Source organism: Trichechus manatus, unplaced genomic scaffold, assembly GCF_000243295.1.
Source record: "Trichechus manatus latirostris isolate Lorelei unplaced genomic scaffold, TriManLat1.0 scaffold00084, whole genome shotgun sequence".
In the NCBI taxonomy this organism is placed as follows: domain Eukaryota; kingdom Metazoa; phylum Chordata; class Mammalia; order Sirenia; family Trichechidae; genus Trichechus; species Trichechus manatus.
The window spans coordinates 5,359,153-5,375,307 of NW_004444020.1; the positions used below are offsets into that span (position 1 = coordinate 5,359,153).

Genomic DNA, 16,155 nt, shown 5'->3' on the forward strand with positions numbered 1-16,155 from the left:
CTCTCACACCCAATGTCTTCTAAGAGATCTTCCTGCTTCTACTTTTGCTCCCTCCTGTTTATTCTCCACCTGTTGGGAGCTGTCATGCCAGCAGCTAGTGGCTTCCAGTCATACTCAGTTAGAAGCCAGAATGCTGAGGTGAGCTTCTCAAGCCCTGCACCATCCACCCTGTGACCTCCCTGACTCATCTCTCACTACCCCCACCCGCCCACTCCGCTCCAACCATAGTCACCTCCTCCCTGATCCCTGAACACACTCCTGCCTTGAGGCCTTCACACATTGCTCCTTCTGCTAGAGGCTCTTCCCCAGATACTCACATGGCCTGCTCCCTCACCTGCTTCCTTACTCAACGATTGCTTTTCATTGACGCCTTTCTCAACTACTCTGTTTTAAACGCCCCCTGTGGTAGGCTGACTCAAATAAAGAAAAAAAAACAAACTCATTGCCGTCGAGTCGATTCCAACTCATAGTGACCCCATAGGACAGAGTAGAACTGCCCCATAGGGTATCCAAGGAGCACCTGGTAGATTTGAACTGCTGACCTTTTGGTTAGCAGCCGTAGCTCTTAACCACTACTCCACCGGGGTTTCCAAGGTAGGCTGGATAATGGCCCCCAAAGATGTCCACACTTTAATCCCTGGAATTTGTAATGTTACATTATTTATCTCAAAAGAGACTTTGCAGATGTGATTAAATTGAGTTGTGAGATGGGGAGATTATCCTGGATTATCCAGGTGGGCCCTAAATGTAATGACAGTGTTCTGATAACAGGAAGGTAGAGGGAAATTTGATGACGGAAGCAGAGACTGTAGTGATGTGGCCACAAGCCAAGGAATGCCAGAAGCCTCTAGAAGCTGGAAGAGGCAAGGAGCAGATTTGACCCTAGAGTTTCTAAAAGGAACCAGCCCTGCTGACACTTGACTTGAGCCCAGTGAAACTGATTTCGAACTTCTGGCCTCCAGAATTGTGAGAAAATCAGCTTGTGTTGTTTAAAGGTACCGAGTCTGTGGAGTTTGCTACAGCAGCCACAAGACACTGACACCACTTTTGCATGTGCGCGCGCGCGCGCACGTACTCACACCCGATCGTCCTTCCTGCTTCATTTTCTCGTGACACCTTGGCTGGCACAGTTCATTTTACTTATTAGTATTGTCTATCTCCCTTCATTGGGGATCAGCTCCATGAGGGCAGGAGTCTTGGTTTGTTCACTGCTGTATCCCCAGTGCCCACGTCACGGGCTGCTTTGTTCTGGAATGAATGCATCAGTGTCAGTGCAGACTCGGGTTAGGCCCCCAGAGAGGGGCAGCTCCTCCCTCCCTGGTCCAAGTTCCCACAGGAGTCCTGCTGGTAGGGATTGAATTGTGTTCCCCAAAAATATGTGTTGGAGTCCTGACCCTGATACCTGTGGAGGCAATCCTTTTGGAAGCAGGGTCTTTGTTATGTTAATGAGGGCATATCAGTGCAGGGTGCATTCTAAACCTAATTACTTCTGAGTGATATCAACAGCAGCATAGAGGAGTGAGCACCAACGGGGAAGGTAGACACTACCTGACAACTAAGGAGGCAGAACCTACAAACACGGGAAGGACTGCCGGCTACTAGAAGGTGAACTAGACAAAGACCTCTCCCCAGAGCCAGTGCCCTGGATTCAGACTTCTCGCTTCCTGAGCTGTGAGAAAATAAATTTCTGTTTTTTAAAATCACCCACTTGTACATAGTTTTAGAGACAGATATCACTACGATATCTTCCTGATTAAAGTGCCTGAATAAATACAAAAAATATTTTCTGCTTATGTTATTTGCTTAAATCTTCAGATCATCAGTATAAAGAGCTTTTTTTATTTTGTTTTAATGTACCCATATATGTTGTTTTCATCTTTGGAAAAATTTTTATTTTTCAAAATAGTTTTTGAAAAGAACTATTTGAAAAGTTCATCAATATAATAAGATTTTATCAATCAGCAAATATTCCAATAATTAAAAAAAACAACCACCCACTTGTGGTATTTCTGTTACAGCGGCACTAGGGAGCTGAGACATCTGCAATGCCCATCCCATCCCAGCCCTACAAGGAGCTCTGTCCTGCTCTTAGAAGGCCCCTGGCTGCCCCTCCTTCCCGCCATCTGGAAGCCTCACATGCCAGGAGGTGGGCATGTGAGTGGTGCAGTTGAGCCAGGCTCAGGAGCCTCTGGTGTGGCTGGAGAGGGGTGAGGTGAGGCTCTGGTGACTGTGACCCCCTCCCCCGGCCCACAACCTGCGACAGGAGGGGAGGCAGCACAGTGCAGACCTGCCTGGAGTGCCAGCTCGTGACTGCAGCACCTCTTCTCAGGTGTAAAATAGGGATAACACCATGACCCTTCATGCGTGGTGAGAACTAAATAAGGGGTCGCTAATTCACTATCCAGGAGCCCTGGTGGTGCAATGGTTAAGCACTTGGCTGATAACCAAAAGGACAGCGGTTTGAACCCACCCAGCAGCTCCAGGGGAGAAAAGACCTGGCGATCTGCTACAGCCTAGGAAGCCCCATGGGACAGTTCTCCTACAGCCTAGGAAGCCCTGTGCAGTAGCTCTCCTACAGCTTAGGAAGCCCTGTGGGACAGTTCTCCTATAGCCTAGGAAGCCCTGTCCCTACAGCCTGGGAAGCCCCGTGGGGCAGTTTTCCTACAGGCTGGGAAGCCACGTGGGGCAGCTCTGCTATAGCCTAGGAAGCCCTGTAGGGCAGTTCTACTACAGCCCAGGATGCCCTGTGGGGCAGTTCTATTCTCTCCTGTGGGGTCGCTGTGAGTCAGAATTGAATCGATGGCACACAACAACAATTCACTCTCACTATAGTGAGATGTCTAATTTTTTTGTGGATAGTCATATTCCTGGGAGGCCCATTTCAGAGAAGCAGTAGGACCCAGGGCTTGTCCTTGTGAGGCTCAGGGCAGGTGGCAAGTCTTGGTGAGCCAACCATGCCACTACCAACTACCATGATGTCCCTGGGCCTGCCCTGGAGCAGTATTCCCAGGAATTCTGGCCTAAAGGGTACTGACCCAGACTGTAAAGAGAGCGCTCCCTCTTGCTAGTGAATCTTTGTTCACAGGCCTTTCCCGCACCACCTGCCAGTGCCTTTCTGGGGATTGCTACACTAGCCCAGATTTCCGAGAGCAGTTCAGAGAGGCTCATAACCCTCTAGGGCTCCTGCTTCAGGAAGCCCCCCACCCCTCGATGAGATTAGGTAATTCTCTTACAGGTTAGAATGTCAGTGCTGAGCCTGTGAGAGCTTTCAGACATCAGGCCCCTAGTCTTTAGGGAAGAGCAGGAAACCAAGGCGGTGGTGTGGGTGGGGGTCTCTAACCTGGCTCCCCTCCAGCCATAGCTGTAGATCCCTCCTGTCTCAACCTTGTCATGCTCTCAGATTGGGCCAGCTGTTCCCAAGCAGAGGCAGAGTGCCGATACCCTTGCCTGCCCTCCCCAAGCCCCAGAGCCCACTTGGCGAATTGAGGATTCCCAAGGAAGGACCTCACCTCCTTGCTGAGGCAACATGGCAGTGGGTGGATGTCAGGTAAGGCTAGGCCTCAGAGGACAGGCCAAGGAACAACTCAGGACGAGGGGCACGTGGGCACCTTGTCCCAGCAGGGGAAGTTCGGTTCCCAGGGGGCTGTAGAAGCAGAGCTGTGTGAAGGCTAATGGCTGAGGCCATGAGGGTGTCACACTGCCCTGGCTCTGACCTTGCTGACTGTATGATCTCAGACAAGTGATAACCCTTCGGAGCCTCAGCTTCCTCATCTGTAAAAGGAGTACAGTGAGAGCATCAATCTCATGGGACTGTTGTGAAGCTTAGTCTACATGAGAACACTGCATGGAGATGGCTGGGCACGTGGTTAGTGCTCAGTAATGTCAGCTGTAGTGATGACGACGATGGTGATGATGATGATGGCAGATGGCTCTGTGCCTCAGGGACTTTATTTATGGATCCTATGGCGAGGGGCAGACTTTGAGACCACGGAGCCTCTCACTGTGTCTCGCCTGAGGGGAAAGGCACTTGCCCCAGCATCTACGGGGGCGTAGAGGACCCTGCCCCCCACAGTCGAGCTCTGCCCCCAGGCTGCCTCTCACAGGGGCAGCAGATGCCAGCCTGCAGCTGCTGGAGGAGGCATTGAGGGTGGCAGCAAATCCCTTACCTTGATTGTCATAGGCAGTGATGACTTGGGGCTGCTGAGGGTGCTGCTTCTCTGCCAGGTGTCCTATTTAAGGAAGACAGAGAGGCTGCAGTGACCACTGGGAACACAGTGGAATTTTCCCTGGGCAGAGCAGGGAGCTGTGTGCATCTGCAAGAGAGGCAGGCTGAGCATGTCCACAGGCCTGGCCTCAATACATGCACCCACGTGCACACCCCCATGGGGTGCACACCCCCACAGTGTGCACACACGTTCACGTGGGGGTAGTGATGGGGGCCCGTGTGCACACCCCCTTGTGCCTCTCAGCAGGAGCCGGCATAGGTTGGGTTTCTCCCAGAGAAGGCTGGAATGCCTGGGAAGTCCCTGACTTTGGCATCCTCAGGCTCAGTTTCCAAAGCACTTTCCACACAGGGGTGTCTCACTGATCTTCATACTCTTTCTGTGGAGCAGGCTAGGAGGTTCCTATCCCTATTTTAACAGAGGAGGAGCCTGCAGCTTAGACTGGTCAATTTTGGTCAAAAGCCCCAAAGCCAGGGAGGGTCAGACCTGGGACTTGGGTCCAGGCCCCCTGACTCCCAGCTCAGCCTTCTTCTGAGTCAAATAGGGGCACAGGCTACCTCCATTCCAGCCTAGGGGTTGGGGTGACCTGCAGTTTGGTTCAGTTTCACAAACACTTGCAGGATGCCCGCTGTGTATCTCCCTCCACACACTGGGATGTTTATGTCCCCGGGACACAGAGCTGTCAGCTGTGGGGTCAGGCTGCTGTAGAGAGATGCCTGCCGCTGCCATGGGCCATGAGGGGGAGCCCACAGATTGACCTGCTCCTTCTATGAGAAGCATACCCTTTCCTACTTCCTGCCTTTACAGCTGCTGCGTGGTCTTACTGAGGCTGCCCTTGAATCTCTGCCACAGGAGGGCCACGGAGGGCAGGGCAGTGCCAGGAGTGTGGCAGTAAGAGGCTCCCCTGACACTACCACCCTGGCCTGCCATCCTCTCTGTGGCCTCCCGCTGATCTGCTGGAAGGCTGTAGGGCCTGGCCTGGAAGCAAGCATGCCTCAGGGGCCCCAGCATGAACAGGTTTCCCTTCAGATGACTCCCCTTGTGCAGCCAACCAGGTGTGCCACTCAATGCTTCCCTTGCCTGGGCCTAAGCATAAGCCAGTAAGGGTGGGAGGTGGGGCACTGAGCCGGGCTGGGCTTGGGATCCCCCTGGTAGGGTCTTGCTCCCTGGAGAAGCCTGCCTGCTTCAGCCTTCCCCGATGAGCAGGCCCAGCCAGGCCCCTGAGCCCCCTGGGCCGCGGTCAGTCCGCCAAGGGCCAGGTCCACTGTGTGTGCCAGTCCAGGGTGATTTGGCACGCTGGGCCAGAGCCTCAGGCCAGACTCAGGCGAGGACAGGGAGGCCTCCTCCTGCGGGCACAGCTGGCTGTATCTTCCCTCGGAAACAGGATCTGGGAAGGGAATCCTCAAGGAGGGTGATTGGCTGGCACAGCCACCGCGGGGTATTTATAGTCAGGGCTGCACAATTGGTTTCCCTGTAGCTGTGGGACAGCAGTCTCTTGCTGCTAGGCAGATTTTGGCCAGGACCAAGGAAAGCAACCAATCACAGCCAGGGAAGCCCGTTGCTGGGCAAGCTGTTGGGGGTGGTAGGGCCCAAACACCTGCTGCTGAGTAAAGTTTGGACCGCTCCAGGCTCCCTCGCCCATCCTGCCCCTGCCAACACCCCAGCCCAAGGAGTGCACAGGGCAGCAAGAGGGGAAAATGTGCCCTTTGGGATCAACCCTATTCTCGGCCACGTATGCTCACAGTGTACCACACACGCCGTCAGCCGCATCCATCAGTGACCAGGGCTGAGCAGTCTGCTGGTTACCAGGGCTGGGTGTCTCGGGCACCAGCAAGGCAGGTATGAGAAAAGGTCAGTTTCAATGCCTGCACCCAGAATCTTGCCATCAGAAAACACTGAAAGAAGCTGTTTTAATTTCTGCATGCACGCAAGTGTGCCATTTGAAAAATAAATGGGCGTTTACTTTAAATGAGAGGTGGAGTGGAGTGATGGAACCATCATCCTTTCTGGGCTCAGGATCTCTGTAGAGCCTCTCTCCAGCCCTGCATTTACCCAAAACTCTCAGTTCTCAGTGTAGTTTTGCAAGAGCTCCTTTAATCATCCTCTTTATCAGATGACACATATTGTATTAAGTCTCATTTCATGTCTTTTAGAAGAATCTTGTAATAGTCTTGTCATCGGTACTGTGCCACTTTGTGTTTTCTTATATTTTTTTCTAAACTTCCCCCAAACCCAGGAACCCTGAAGATGGCAAAAATAGAATGAATTCAGTATATTTCACTCTCTCCTGATGTAATAACAAGCGCAAGAAGCCACAAGATTACTCTCAGACAACTGCAGCAAGGTAAGGGAGAGTTGTAACAAGTGGGGGTGCCAGTCTCTTGTTCCCACCTGTGGCTTATGCACACACTGGCCTGGCACGGGTGCCCTGCATGGGCTGCTGTGTATTTTTGTGGCTGACAGATCTCTGGAGGTCTGATTATTACTATAATTCTCAGCTGCCCACAGCAGTTTCTGTAACTTTGGTGCCTGCTTCAGTAAAGCCAAAGCTGGCAAGTCTCCCATTCGATGTACCCTGGTAGCAAGGCTAAGGAGGCCATTGCACCCATGTCCATCAGCCATGCCACAGAGGATAGTTCTCCAGTGGGGGTGCGTGGATGACTCCTACCCATGTGCAGGGCAGGGGACACAGGCAGGTCCCCTCCATGGCACTGAGACTCTACTGAGACTCTTAAACGCTCACAAGCATTTTAACATTGCTCCACAAGGTCAGGGGCTCTTGACTGTCTTGCACACTGTTTCATCCGCAACAATTAGAACCATGCCTGGCACAAAGTAAGCACTAGAGATATTTGTTGAGGGAACAAATGAATGAATTTACTTTGAAAACGTCATCCCTCCCTTTCATTACTGTCAGAAGGATGACAGAGCATTGCTGTTCAGTCTTGTTCAATCACTGAACAGAATGCCCAGGCTTCAGTTTCTCCATTTGTAAAGGGTCACAGGGGTGGTTCCTTCAGATTTGGAATTTGATGAACCAGTCATCTGATCTGGGGCTCCGGAGTGGAGGTCTTATTAAATTCTCAAGTGCCCACAGTGAAGTCTCACTGTTTATCCCTGTAGGCTGGGCTGACGAATCTCTGAAGGGCACAGAATAAGGCCATTATAGTCAGCCATCCACAGCATTCCCCACAAGATCCTGGGCCTGCAGGGTGGTGGATGCCTGGCATCAGAATGAGGAGGCTTTGGAAGCTGACTTCACTCAGACCTTACTGTATTCGGGGATCCAGACCAGCAGGGAGCTACAGATTGGCATCCACCTGGGCTACTGTCCTCTCTGTTCTGAAAATTTGTCAAAAGATGGATGTTCTGCATGGCATGAACATCCTCATCTCCCATGGGAAAACACTCAAACCTACCATCCCAAATGATGTCAAGCCCTTCCCTATAGCTCAGCCAGGCCAGCACACAAGTGGGTACTCAAGATTATGGCATCACTCTCCACCTACAACCTTCAGGAGTGTGGGGAGCCTGATGACAGGGAAAACATTCCAGGGTCACCGTGGCCCTAGAGGCCTGGCTGAGTCATGAGCAGCCACTGTCTGAGTGATTAGATGGCTAGAGGCCAGTCCCAAACAAGTGAACACTGAAACCTAATCCTTCTAGTCATTTTTCAATGTATTGAATTCCAGATGTTGAAAATAAAATAAAATAAAGGGAATTTACCATGAAGATCATGTGCTTCTATTTTCTGCCATTTCCGGATTCCATTTGCCACACCTTGGAATCCTGTGAAACAACAAGGATTGGCATGAGATGCTCTGTGGTGGAGAAACCCAGGCAAAGTGAGTGATGTGCCAGTTGCAGACTTATCTGGGTTAAAGTAGAGCTGGTGGAACCTGGCTCTCTCAGGATCTGAGAGAGGCTGCCATATAAAAAGATGCACTTGGGGAATGAATGCAACTCTCAAATTTTAAAACGTTTTCATAATGTTAAAACAGTAGTTTTCAAGGGTAGGAGCTGATTATCAGGATTATGCAGGGAGAATTTTCTCAATGCAGGTGCCCATTTTCTACTCCCACATCTCTGTCACATAAATATGGAAACATTATTTTAGAAGACATTTGTCATTCATGTTGCTTAGCTATTTCTGGATGTGGTGAATCCCCCACTTTTATAGTCTTGATGGAGAGGGAGGTACAAAGACTGCCTATCCTGATGGGAACTGAAAATGATAGCTCCCTGCTTTCCCAGCTTCCCTTGCAGCTACAGCATATACATGTGTGGCCTGGATGCACCTGGGCCTGACTTGGCCTTGGGACCTAGGGATGCAACGGGGAAAGGAATGGAAGCTGTCTCTCTGGCCACTGGTGGAAGTGGTGGCTGCAAGGTCAAGTTCCTGGCATGAAACTGGCATACATTCTGGCAGTGGTAGCAGCTCCAATAAAATCAAGTTCCTGGAGCAGAAGGAGCATCTAGCGCTTCTTGGTGGCAGCGCAGGTTTCCTTACCTAACCAGCCCTGTGGCAGTTTAACCCACTGTTGCCGGACACTTAGCCCCCAGCCTGGTTCTACAGCCCTTTCAACCACTCAGAAACCTCCAACCCCTTCTTTTCTGCAGAGTCCTGCACGGCCAGTATCTGTGGCTTACCAATCAGAATCCTCGCTGACACAGCTATGAAGCTGAATGCACAATTTCTGGGATTAGGGGCATAAAATCTAAGACAACAAAGCTCTTTGAGACTTGTTGAAGGCAGCTTTAGGTGACCTCCTCTACTGCCAAAGAATACATCACCTCTCCTCTCTGGAAGGGGATGAGGGCTTCCACACACATTTTATTTTTTATTATCGTATTTTATTTATTTATTTTATTTTTTAACTATTGTACTTTAGATGAAGGTTTACAGAACAAACTAGCTTCTCATTAAACACTCCACATATTGTTTTGTGACATTCGTTACTGTCATGGATTGAATTGTGTCCCCTAAAAATATCTATGAACTTGGCTAGGTCATGGTTCCCAGTATTGTATGATTGTCTACCATTTTATCATCTGATGTGATTTCCCTATGTGTTATAGATGCTATCACTATGATGTAACAAGATGATTAGCGGCAGTTATATTGATGAGGTCTACAAGATTACAATGTCTTAAGCCAATCTCCTCTTTTGAGATATGAAAGAGAGAAGCAAGCAGACAGATGTGGGGACCTCAGACCCCCAAGAAAGCAGTGCTGGGAGCAGAGCGTGTCCTTTGGACCTGAGGTTCCTGCACAGACCAAGGGAAGACTGATGTATCACAAGGACATTCCTCCAGAGCTGACAGAGAGAGAAAGCCTTCCCCTGGAGCTGATGCCTTGAATTCGGACTTGTAGCCTACCAGACTGTAAGAGAATAAATTTCTCTTTGTTAAAAGCCATCCCCTTGTGGTATTTCTGTTATAGCAGCACTAGATGACTAAAACAGTTATCAATCCCACGACATGCCAACACTCTCCCTTCTCGACTGTGCCCTCCTGCCTTCTAGTCCTTGCTCCTGGGCTGGTGTGCCCCTTTAGTATGGCTTTGTGTTATGGGCCTGTCTAATCCTTGTCTGAAGGGTGAACCTTAGGAGTGACTTCATTACTGAGCTAAGAGGGTGTCCGGGGTGTCTACAGTCTCTGCCAGGTCACTAAGTCTGTCTTTTTTTGACCACACACATTTTTGAGAGGCACTATTCTAAGGAAAGAGTCTCTGGGTGATGCAAACAGTTAATGCGCTTGGCTACTAATTATAAGGTTGGAGATTTGAGTTCACCTAGAAGCACCTCTGAAGAAAGGCCTGGTGATCTACTTCCAAAAAATCAGCCATTGAAAACCCTATGGAGTGAAAACTGGATGAATGGACATGGGGAACCTGGGGTGGAAAGGGAAAGGGGGAGAGAGTGCTGACAAAATGTGGGAATTGCAACCAATGTCACAAAATAATTTGTGTATAAATTTTTGAATGAGAAAGTAATTTGCACTATAAACTTTCACCTAAAGCACAATAAGTTAAAAAAAAAAAGTGTAAGAGAAATAAAACCCTATGGAGCACAGTTTTACTCTGACACACATGGGGTTGCCATGAGTTGGAGTCGATCTGACAGCAGCTGGTTGGCTCTAAGGAAATGGCGTGGAAACTGCTAGGGCCCTAGAGGAAAGGAGAGAGAGCACCCCATGGCTCTGCAGCCCATATCCCTAGGGACCCAGCCTATCCATGCTTTCTTTGTCCCTCTGACTCCTTTCTGGCCACAAGGCCTCGGCAAAAGAGCCATCTGGTTACTTCTCCACTCAGTCCTCTGCCATGTGGCAGTAACTGTGCTTTCTTCTTTTCTAACATGGAGCTCAGGCCCTCTCCTTTGCATAGCTGAGGAAGATTGGCTCCCCAGCTGAGGATCTGGAGTGGGGGGAGGCAGGAAATGTCTGGAAGCAGGTGTGGACTTTTTTTGGGTCTTATGCACCAACAGGAGGCCCTGTAACAAGCTGGTCTTGTTCAGTGTTTTCTCTCACTCAGGCTGTGTCCCGAGGAGCAGGCCTGCAAGCTGGCCTACCCAGGGGTCTCTTGGATATTACCATTGCCTAGCAGACCTTGGACGCACGCACTCTGCCTTTTCTCTGCTCTGGTGCAGAATAGTATGACTGTGAATAAGTGACACAAGTCTGTCCACTGCCACACAGTCTGGGAGAAACCTCCATCAGGCAAATATTTGGAGAAAAATATCAGCAGAAAGGATCAGCAAGCAGGAGTCTTTTTTCCCTGAGTGGAGTGTGAACTGCATTGTCTGTGGTCCTGGGGGTTTTGTGCTTGGCAGCAGGCAGTCCTAGATGTGCACAGAGGGGAAGTAAGAAGTGGTGACTCTCAGGCTGACTGGGAATCGAGCCTCGGGGGGGCCCTCTGGTCTTGCCGCACAGTGGGGAGCCCTTCCGGACTGTGGTGTGTGTAGTAGCAGCAGCCTCATTTCTGTCAAGGAGTTGATGGCTTCTGCTAATTTCTTAATTACAAATACCCAGGGAGGGCTATTTCCTCTTTTCCCAGGAGCAGCTCTGGGAACTAAAGAACCAACTAACCAAGACAACTCCAGGTCCCCAAATCCCTTCCAAGACTGGAGCACCTGTCAACATTCTCAACCCTCCAGAATGTATTTCCTTAGGCTGCCTGCCTCCTCAAGAGGTGCCCAGGGGCTTTGGGGCAGCTCCAGCTTATGTGGCTGGCAGGGGCAAGGCCATCCACGACACCATGGCTTCAGGCGAGCAGGCGTAAGGTGAATGTTAGATGTGCACAGAGGCTCTGGGGCTCTGGGGACAGAAGAGCCGGGAGCACTGTAGCAGCAGGCACTCTAAAGAGCGCCAGTGCTGGAGGGGAGGTGGGACGCAGAAGACATGTTACCCAACGGGGTGTCAAGCATCGTTCCCAAAGAACTGGAACACAGTCAACCTAATGCATGCTCACACCAGCTTCCACGAGTGCTCCGGGGGCTTCGTCATAGGCCCCAAAAATTCTGAGGGGTTATTGAAGCCTCCATTATTATTCATCTATAATCTATTCATATTGTGTTGGGTCCTCTGGAGAATCCTGCTTTCTGCAATCTCTCTGTTGTTGTTTAGTGCCACTGAGTCGATTCTGACTCATTGCGACCCTGTGTGTTACAGAGCAGAACTGCTCCATAGGGTTTTCCTGGCAGTAATCTTTATGGAATCAGATCACCAAGTCTTTTCTTCTGCAGTGCCGCTGGGTGGGTTTAAACCACCAACCTTTTGGTTGCCATAATCCCTCTATACATCCCCACCCCCCACCCCCCCAAAAAAACAAGGCCCTTGCCTTCGAGTGGATTCCGATTCATAGTGACCCTATAGGACAGAGTAGAACTGTCCCATAGGAGTTCCACGGAAGCAGACTGCCAAATCTTTCTCCGGTAGACAGTCTGGTGGGTTTAAACCGCTGACCTTTCAGTTAGCAGCGCAGCGCTTAATCACTGTGCCAACAGGGCTCCTTCAAATTGCTCTATAGTCACTTCATTTTACCAGTCTATTCTTCCCCAGAAAGTGTGTAGGACAAGTAAAACTAATGGATAAGCTAAAGTGGGAATAACAGATTTCAATCCTCACTCAACCCGAGCTACTGTTCCTTTTACACCTTTTATGCCTTCTAGGAGCCCTGATGGTGCAGTGGTTAAAGCACTCGCTGCTAACCGACCCCACCAAGCCGCTCTGCGGAGGAGGAAGATGTGGCAGTCTGCTTCCATAGAGACTTGGAAACCGTATGGGGTCCTATAGGGTCGCTGTGAGTTGGAATCACCTCTGGGGCAGTGGGTTATCTGTACCAGGCTGCGAGAGAGGCTCAAGAATGGGGGAAAACTGAGGCCATGAATTGTGGTAAGTCACAAGGGGCCCGGAGCCAGGCTTCTCCTCCAGCACCCGGCTCCACGGATTCTCCTGGCTCCCCATTGCCCTTCAGTGTGCCCCGTGGGGGAGCAGGCCTCTCCAAATTGGAGTCAGGCCTGAGGCACTGCCCCCTTCCTCCAGGGCATCTTCAGACCCTGATCTGCACCCTTTCGGGAGTGGCTGAGGAAATAGGCTGGAGCAGGGGGTGGGGGGTGATGGCGAGAATGAAAGCACCCTCAGGCCCGCGCGGGAGTCCATCTGGGGCAATCACCGGACTGCGGGTTGCCACCGGAAGCCAATGGCACGGCGCGGGGGCGCAGGCAGCCGTGCAAAGAGGGTCGGTCTTGCAGACCTCGCTCCGGAGCGCGTGAGGCGCCCCCCGGCGGGCGGGCCCTGGGGCTAGGAGGCCGAGGTGCTCGGGTGCCCAGGCCCGGCGCGCGTTACCTCCTCGGCGCTGCAACAGGGCGCCCGGGTCCGCCTGCCGGTCCGAGTGCGTGCCCTGCGCGGCGCGGCGCTTTTCCGAGTGCACGATCAGCTGCATGTCGATGGATACGGCGTTGCTGTCCTTCTTCAGCTCCATGGTGCTGCCTCCCTCCCGGCTGGCGCGCCGCGGCCGCTCGCGAGGCTGCCTGCGCTGCAAATGGCCCCTTGCGCGCCGCTGCCCAGCGCGGGAGAAGGCGCGGGAGCGGGAGAGGGCGCTCCCCCGCCGCCCGGCCGCTGGGCGCAGCGTTTCGCTGACTCTGCCAAACACGCCATTAGGGCCCGCCCGGGAAGGCGCTACACTAATGAAGCGGCTACAAGTCACCTTTGAAAGCAAATCTCTGGGCCGAGCCCCCACCTGCACGGGAGGCTGCAGCCGACAGAGGCAGCGGGGTTCCAGAGGCTCCCTCCAGCGCCTCTGCCACCTGCGGTGAGCTGAAAGCGCTGCCTGGTTCCGGAGATGGCCCGAAGCAGACCTACTCAGAGAAGCCACGGGCAAATGTAAAAATCTCACAGTGTTGTCAACAGTGAGAGTCCTTTCAGGAAAAAGGAAACCCAGCAAGGTGGTTCCAGCATGAACCGCAAGGTGTGGAAATATTGGCCAAGTTTTGGCCTTGTTCCCACTGGTTACCTGGGTGGGTTGTGGAGGGTGACAGCTCCCTCTATAGGAGGGAGCTGTGTGGGGGTGTTGGGATCAGGAACTCCCCCCAGTTATGACCCCACCAGATCTCGGAACAAGCCTACTGGGCATTAACCTAACAGTCCTCTCCTGCCTGTCAGGAACGTCTTAAAATCTCTGTTCCTTCTAGAACCTGGCTCCTGCCTTGGGGGGTGGAGGGGGTTGGGGGCAGAGGAGGAGGCTCAGGGCACAGGGAGCACGCCTGCCTGCTCCCTTGTCAGGGAGCTGGACCTGAGAGACAGTTCTATTTTTACCCGGGCCAGGCCAGCAGCAGCAGTGTGTTTGGCTGCAGACCTCAGGAGCGTTTACACCGTCATCTGCCTGGTGGCACTTGGCACCATGAGCCCACACAGCTGGTGGGTAGTCACCTAACTTGAGTCTCCACCATTAATAAATGACATCCACATGGAGGCCTTTGCTGTCAGGGCCCCTCCCCACTTCGGAGTGTACTGAGCCCCACTTATAGCATGGTCCCTGAGAGCTGCCACCTTCCCTTTGGAGGCAGCCTGGTATTATGCAGGCCAGTTCCAATCCCAGCTCCCCCACTTGCTGGCTGTGGGACCTTGGTCACATCATTTTCTTGCCTCTTATCATGGGAATAAAAATTCCCATAGGGTGTTGTGAGAATTACACGCACTAAGGTGCCTGGTACATAGTAAGCGGTCTACAAATGGTAGCTGTCGTTCTTACCTCAATTAAGAGTGAAGGAATGAATAGATGATGTGACAAGTCAGTGATGGAATGGGGGTCACAGCCATACTCTCTGCCTGGGGTCACATGTAAAGGCTGCCACCTCATTGTATCCCCCCCTTGCTCACTGGGCATCCAATGAAAGGAGAGGTCACTTGCATCCTAGGGTGGCATCCCTTAGCTCCTGGAGCTGAGCCCATGGAGAGGTGGAGATGGGTGACTCCTAAGGCCTGCTAAAGTAAGTCCTGTCCTTTTTTGTCCTGTCTGCATGTACACACACACACACACACGCACACACACACACACACACACACACGCACACACAGAAGGCTAGGAAGCTGGCTAAGCCTTGTTGCCTTCTAGAGGGTTGGGAAAGTAAGAACAATGGATTCTGTGAAGCTTCTGGGTCTCAGAGATTGCTTGGGTAGCCCCTGGTCACAGGGTCCCCCACCTGACCTGGGACAGTCTTGCCTAACTCCTTCAAGGGCTGGTCGACTGAGGCACACACACCAGCAGAAGCTCCTGTGCAACACCCCTCCTTGCTGGATGGGTCTGAGTGGGGAGGTGGGGAAGCTGAGGGCCCCTTACCTGACATTCATTTCATCTCTGCCCCATCTTCCACCCTCACTCCCTTGCTGAGGAGTGTCACTCTTAGGTACTTGGCCCACCCTCCCAGAGCTGCCTCTTGGAAAAGAGAGGGTGCCTCTTGGTGTGGGCAGTTAGGGGAAAGAGTGAGGGCCATGAGCACTAGTGGAGGTCAGCAGCCAGCTGGTGGAGAGGGGTGGGAAAGGAAGACAGTGTGCTAGCCGGAGGTCCAGGAGGATGGTCTGAAAAAGAGATCCTTTGAAGCAGCATTTCTCAACTTCAGCACTATTGTTGGCAATTTGGATCAGATAATTCTTTGTTAAAGAGCTCTGGTGACACAATGGTTAAGCACTCAGCTATTAACCTAAGTGTTGGCAATTTGAACCCACCCAGCGGCTCCACAGGAGTAAAGACCTGGCGATCTGCTCTGGTAAAGACTACAGCTTAAAAACCCCTATGGGGCAGTTCTACTCTGTCTCATGGGATCGCTGTGAGTCAGAGTGGACGAGATGGCACCCAATAACAATAACAACAATTGTTTGTTGTGGGGACTGTACTGTGCACTGTAGGGTGTTTAGCAGCATCTCTGGGATCTACCTACTAGGTGCCAGTAGCATCCACTTCCCAGCTGTGACAATCTAAAGTGTCTCCAAACCAAAAACCCACTGCCTTCGAGTCAATTCATAGGGTTTTAGAGTATTTCTGGGTATATCTCTATGTAAGCAGACTGCTACATCTTTCTCCTTTCGAGCTACTGGTGGTTTCGAACCACCGATATTTCAGTTAACAGTCAATCGTTTTAACCACTGAGCCACCAGGGCTCCTAAAATGTCTCCAGACATTGTCAAATGTCCCCTTGGGGAAAATTTGCCCCCCACCACAACCCTATTGAGAATATCTGTTTGGATATCCTGAAATAGGGGCTGCACTGCAATCCAGCCCATGACGCTTTGCGGCCTGCAGAGTCACTCCCTACCGGATTCCCACCCTGACTTCAGCTGACCCAACTCTCCATTTATCCCCACTATCTGTTCTTGGGTTGAGGGAGACATGATGGGGGAAGGAATGTGGCTGGGTCATTTAGCTGTATCAGGGAAG

The 16,155-nt window shown here is 51.7% G+C and overlaps 1 protein-coding gene across 3 annotated transcripts in view; it reads right to left on the bottom strand.

Annotated features, from left to right (window-relative positions):
• KY (kyphoscoliosis peptidase) overlaps positions 1-13,255 on the bottom strand; it is a 53,577-nt gene extending 40,322 nt beyond the window's left edge. Inside the window, exons 1-3 of one of the 3 annotated variants that reach the window (XM_004381421.3) lie at positions 13,068-13,203; positions 7,950-8,012; positions 4,167-4,229 (exon numbers count right to left, since the gene is read on the bottom strand). In XM_004381421.3, coding sequence (XP_004381478.1) covers positions 4,167-4,229; positions 7,950-8,012; positions 13,068-13,203 — 262 coding nt within the window. Of the gene's footprint in view, positions 1-4,166; positions 4,230-7,949; positions 8,013-13,067 lie in introns of all 3 variants that reach the window. The other 2 variants (XM_004381422.1, XM_023735936.1) reach the window with 2 other exon arrangements.
• Between the last annotated feature and the right edge of the window lie 2,900 nt (positions 13,256-16,155).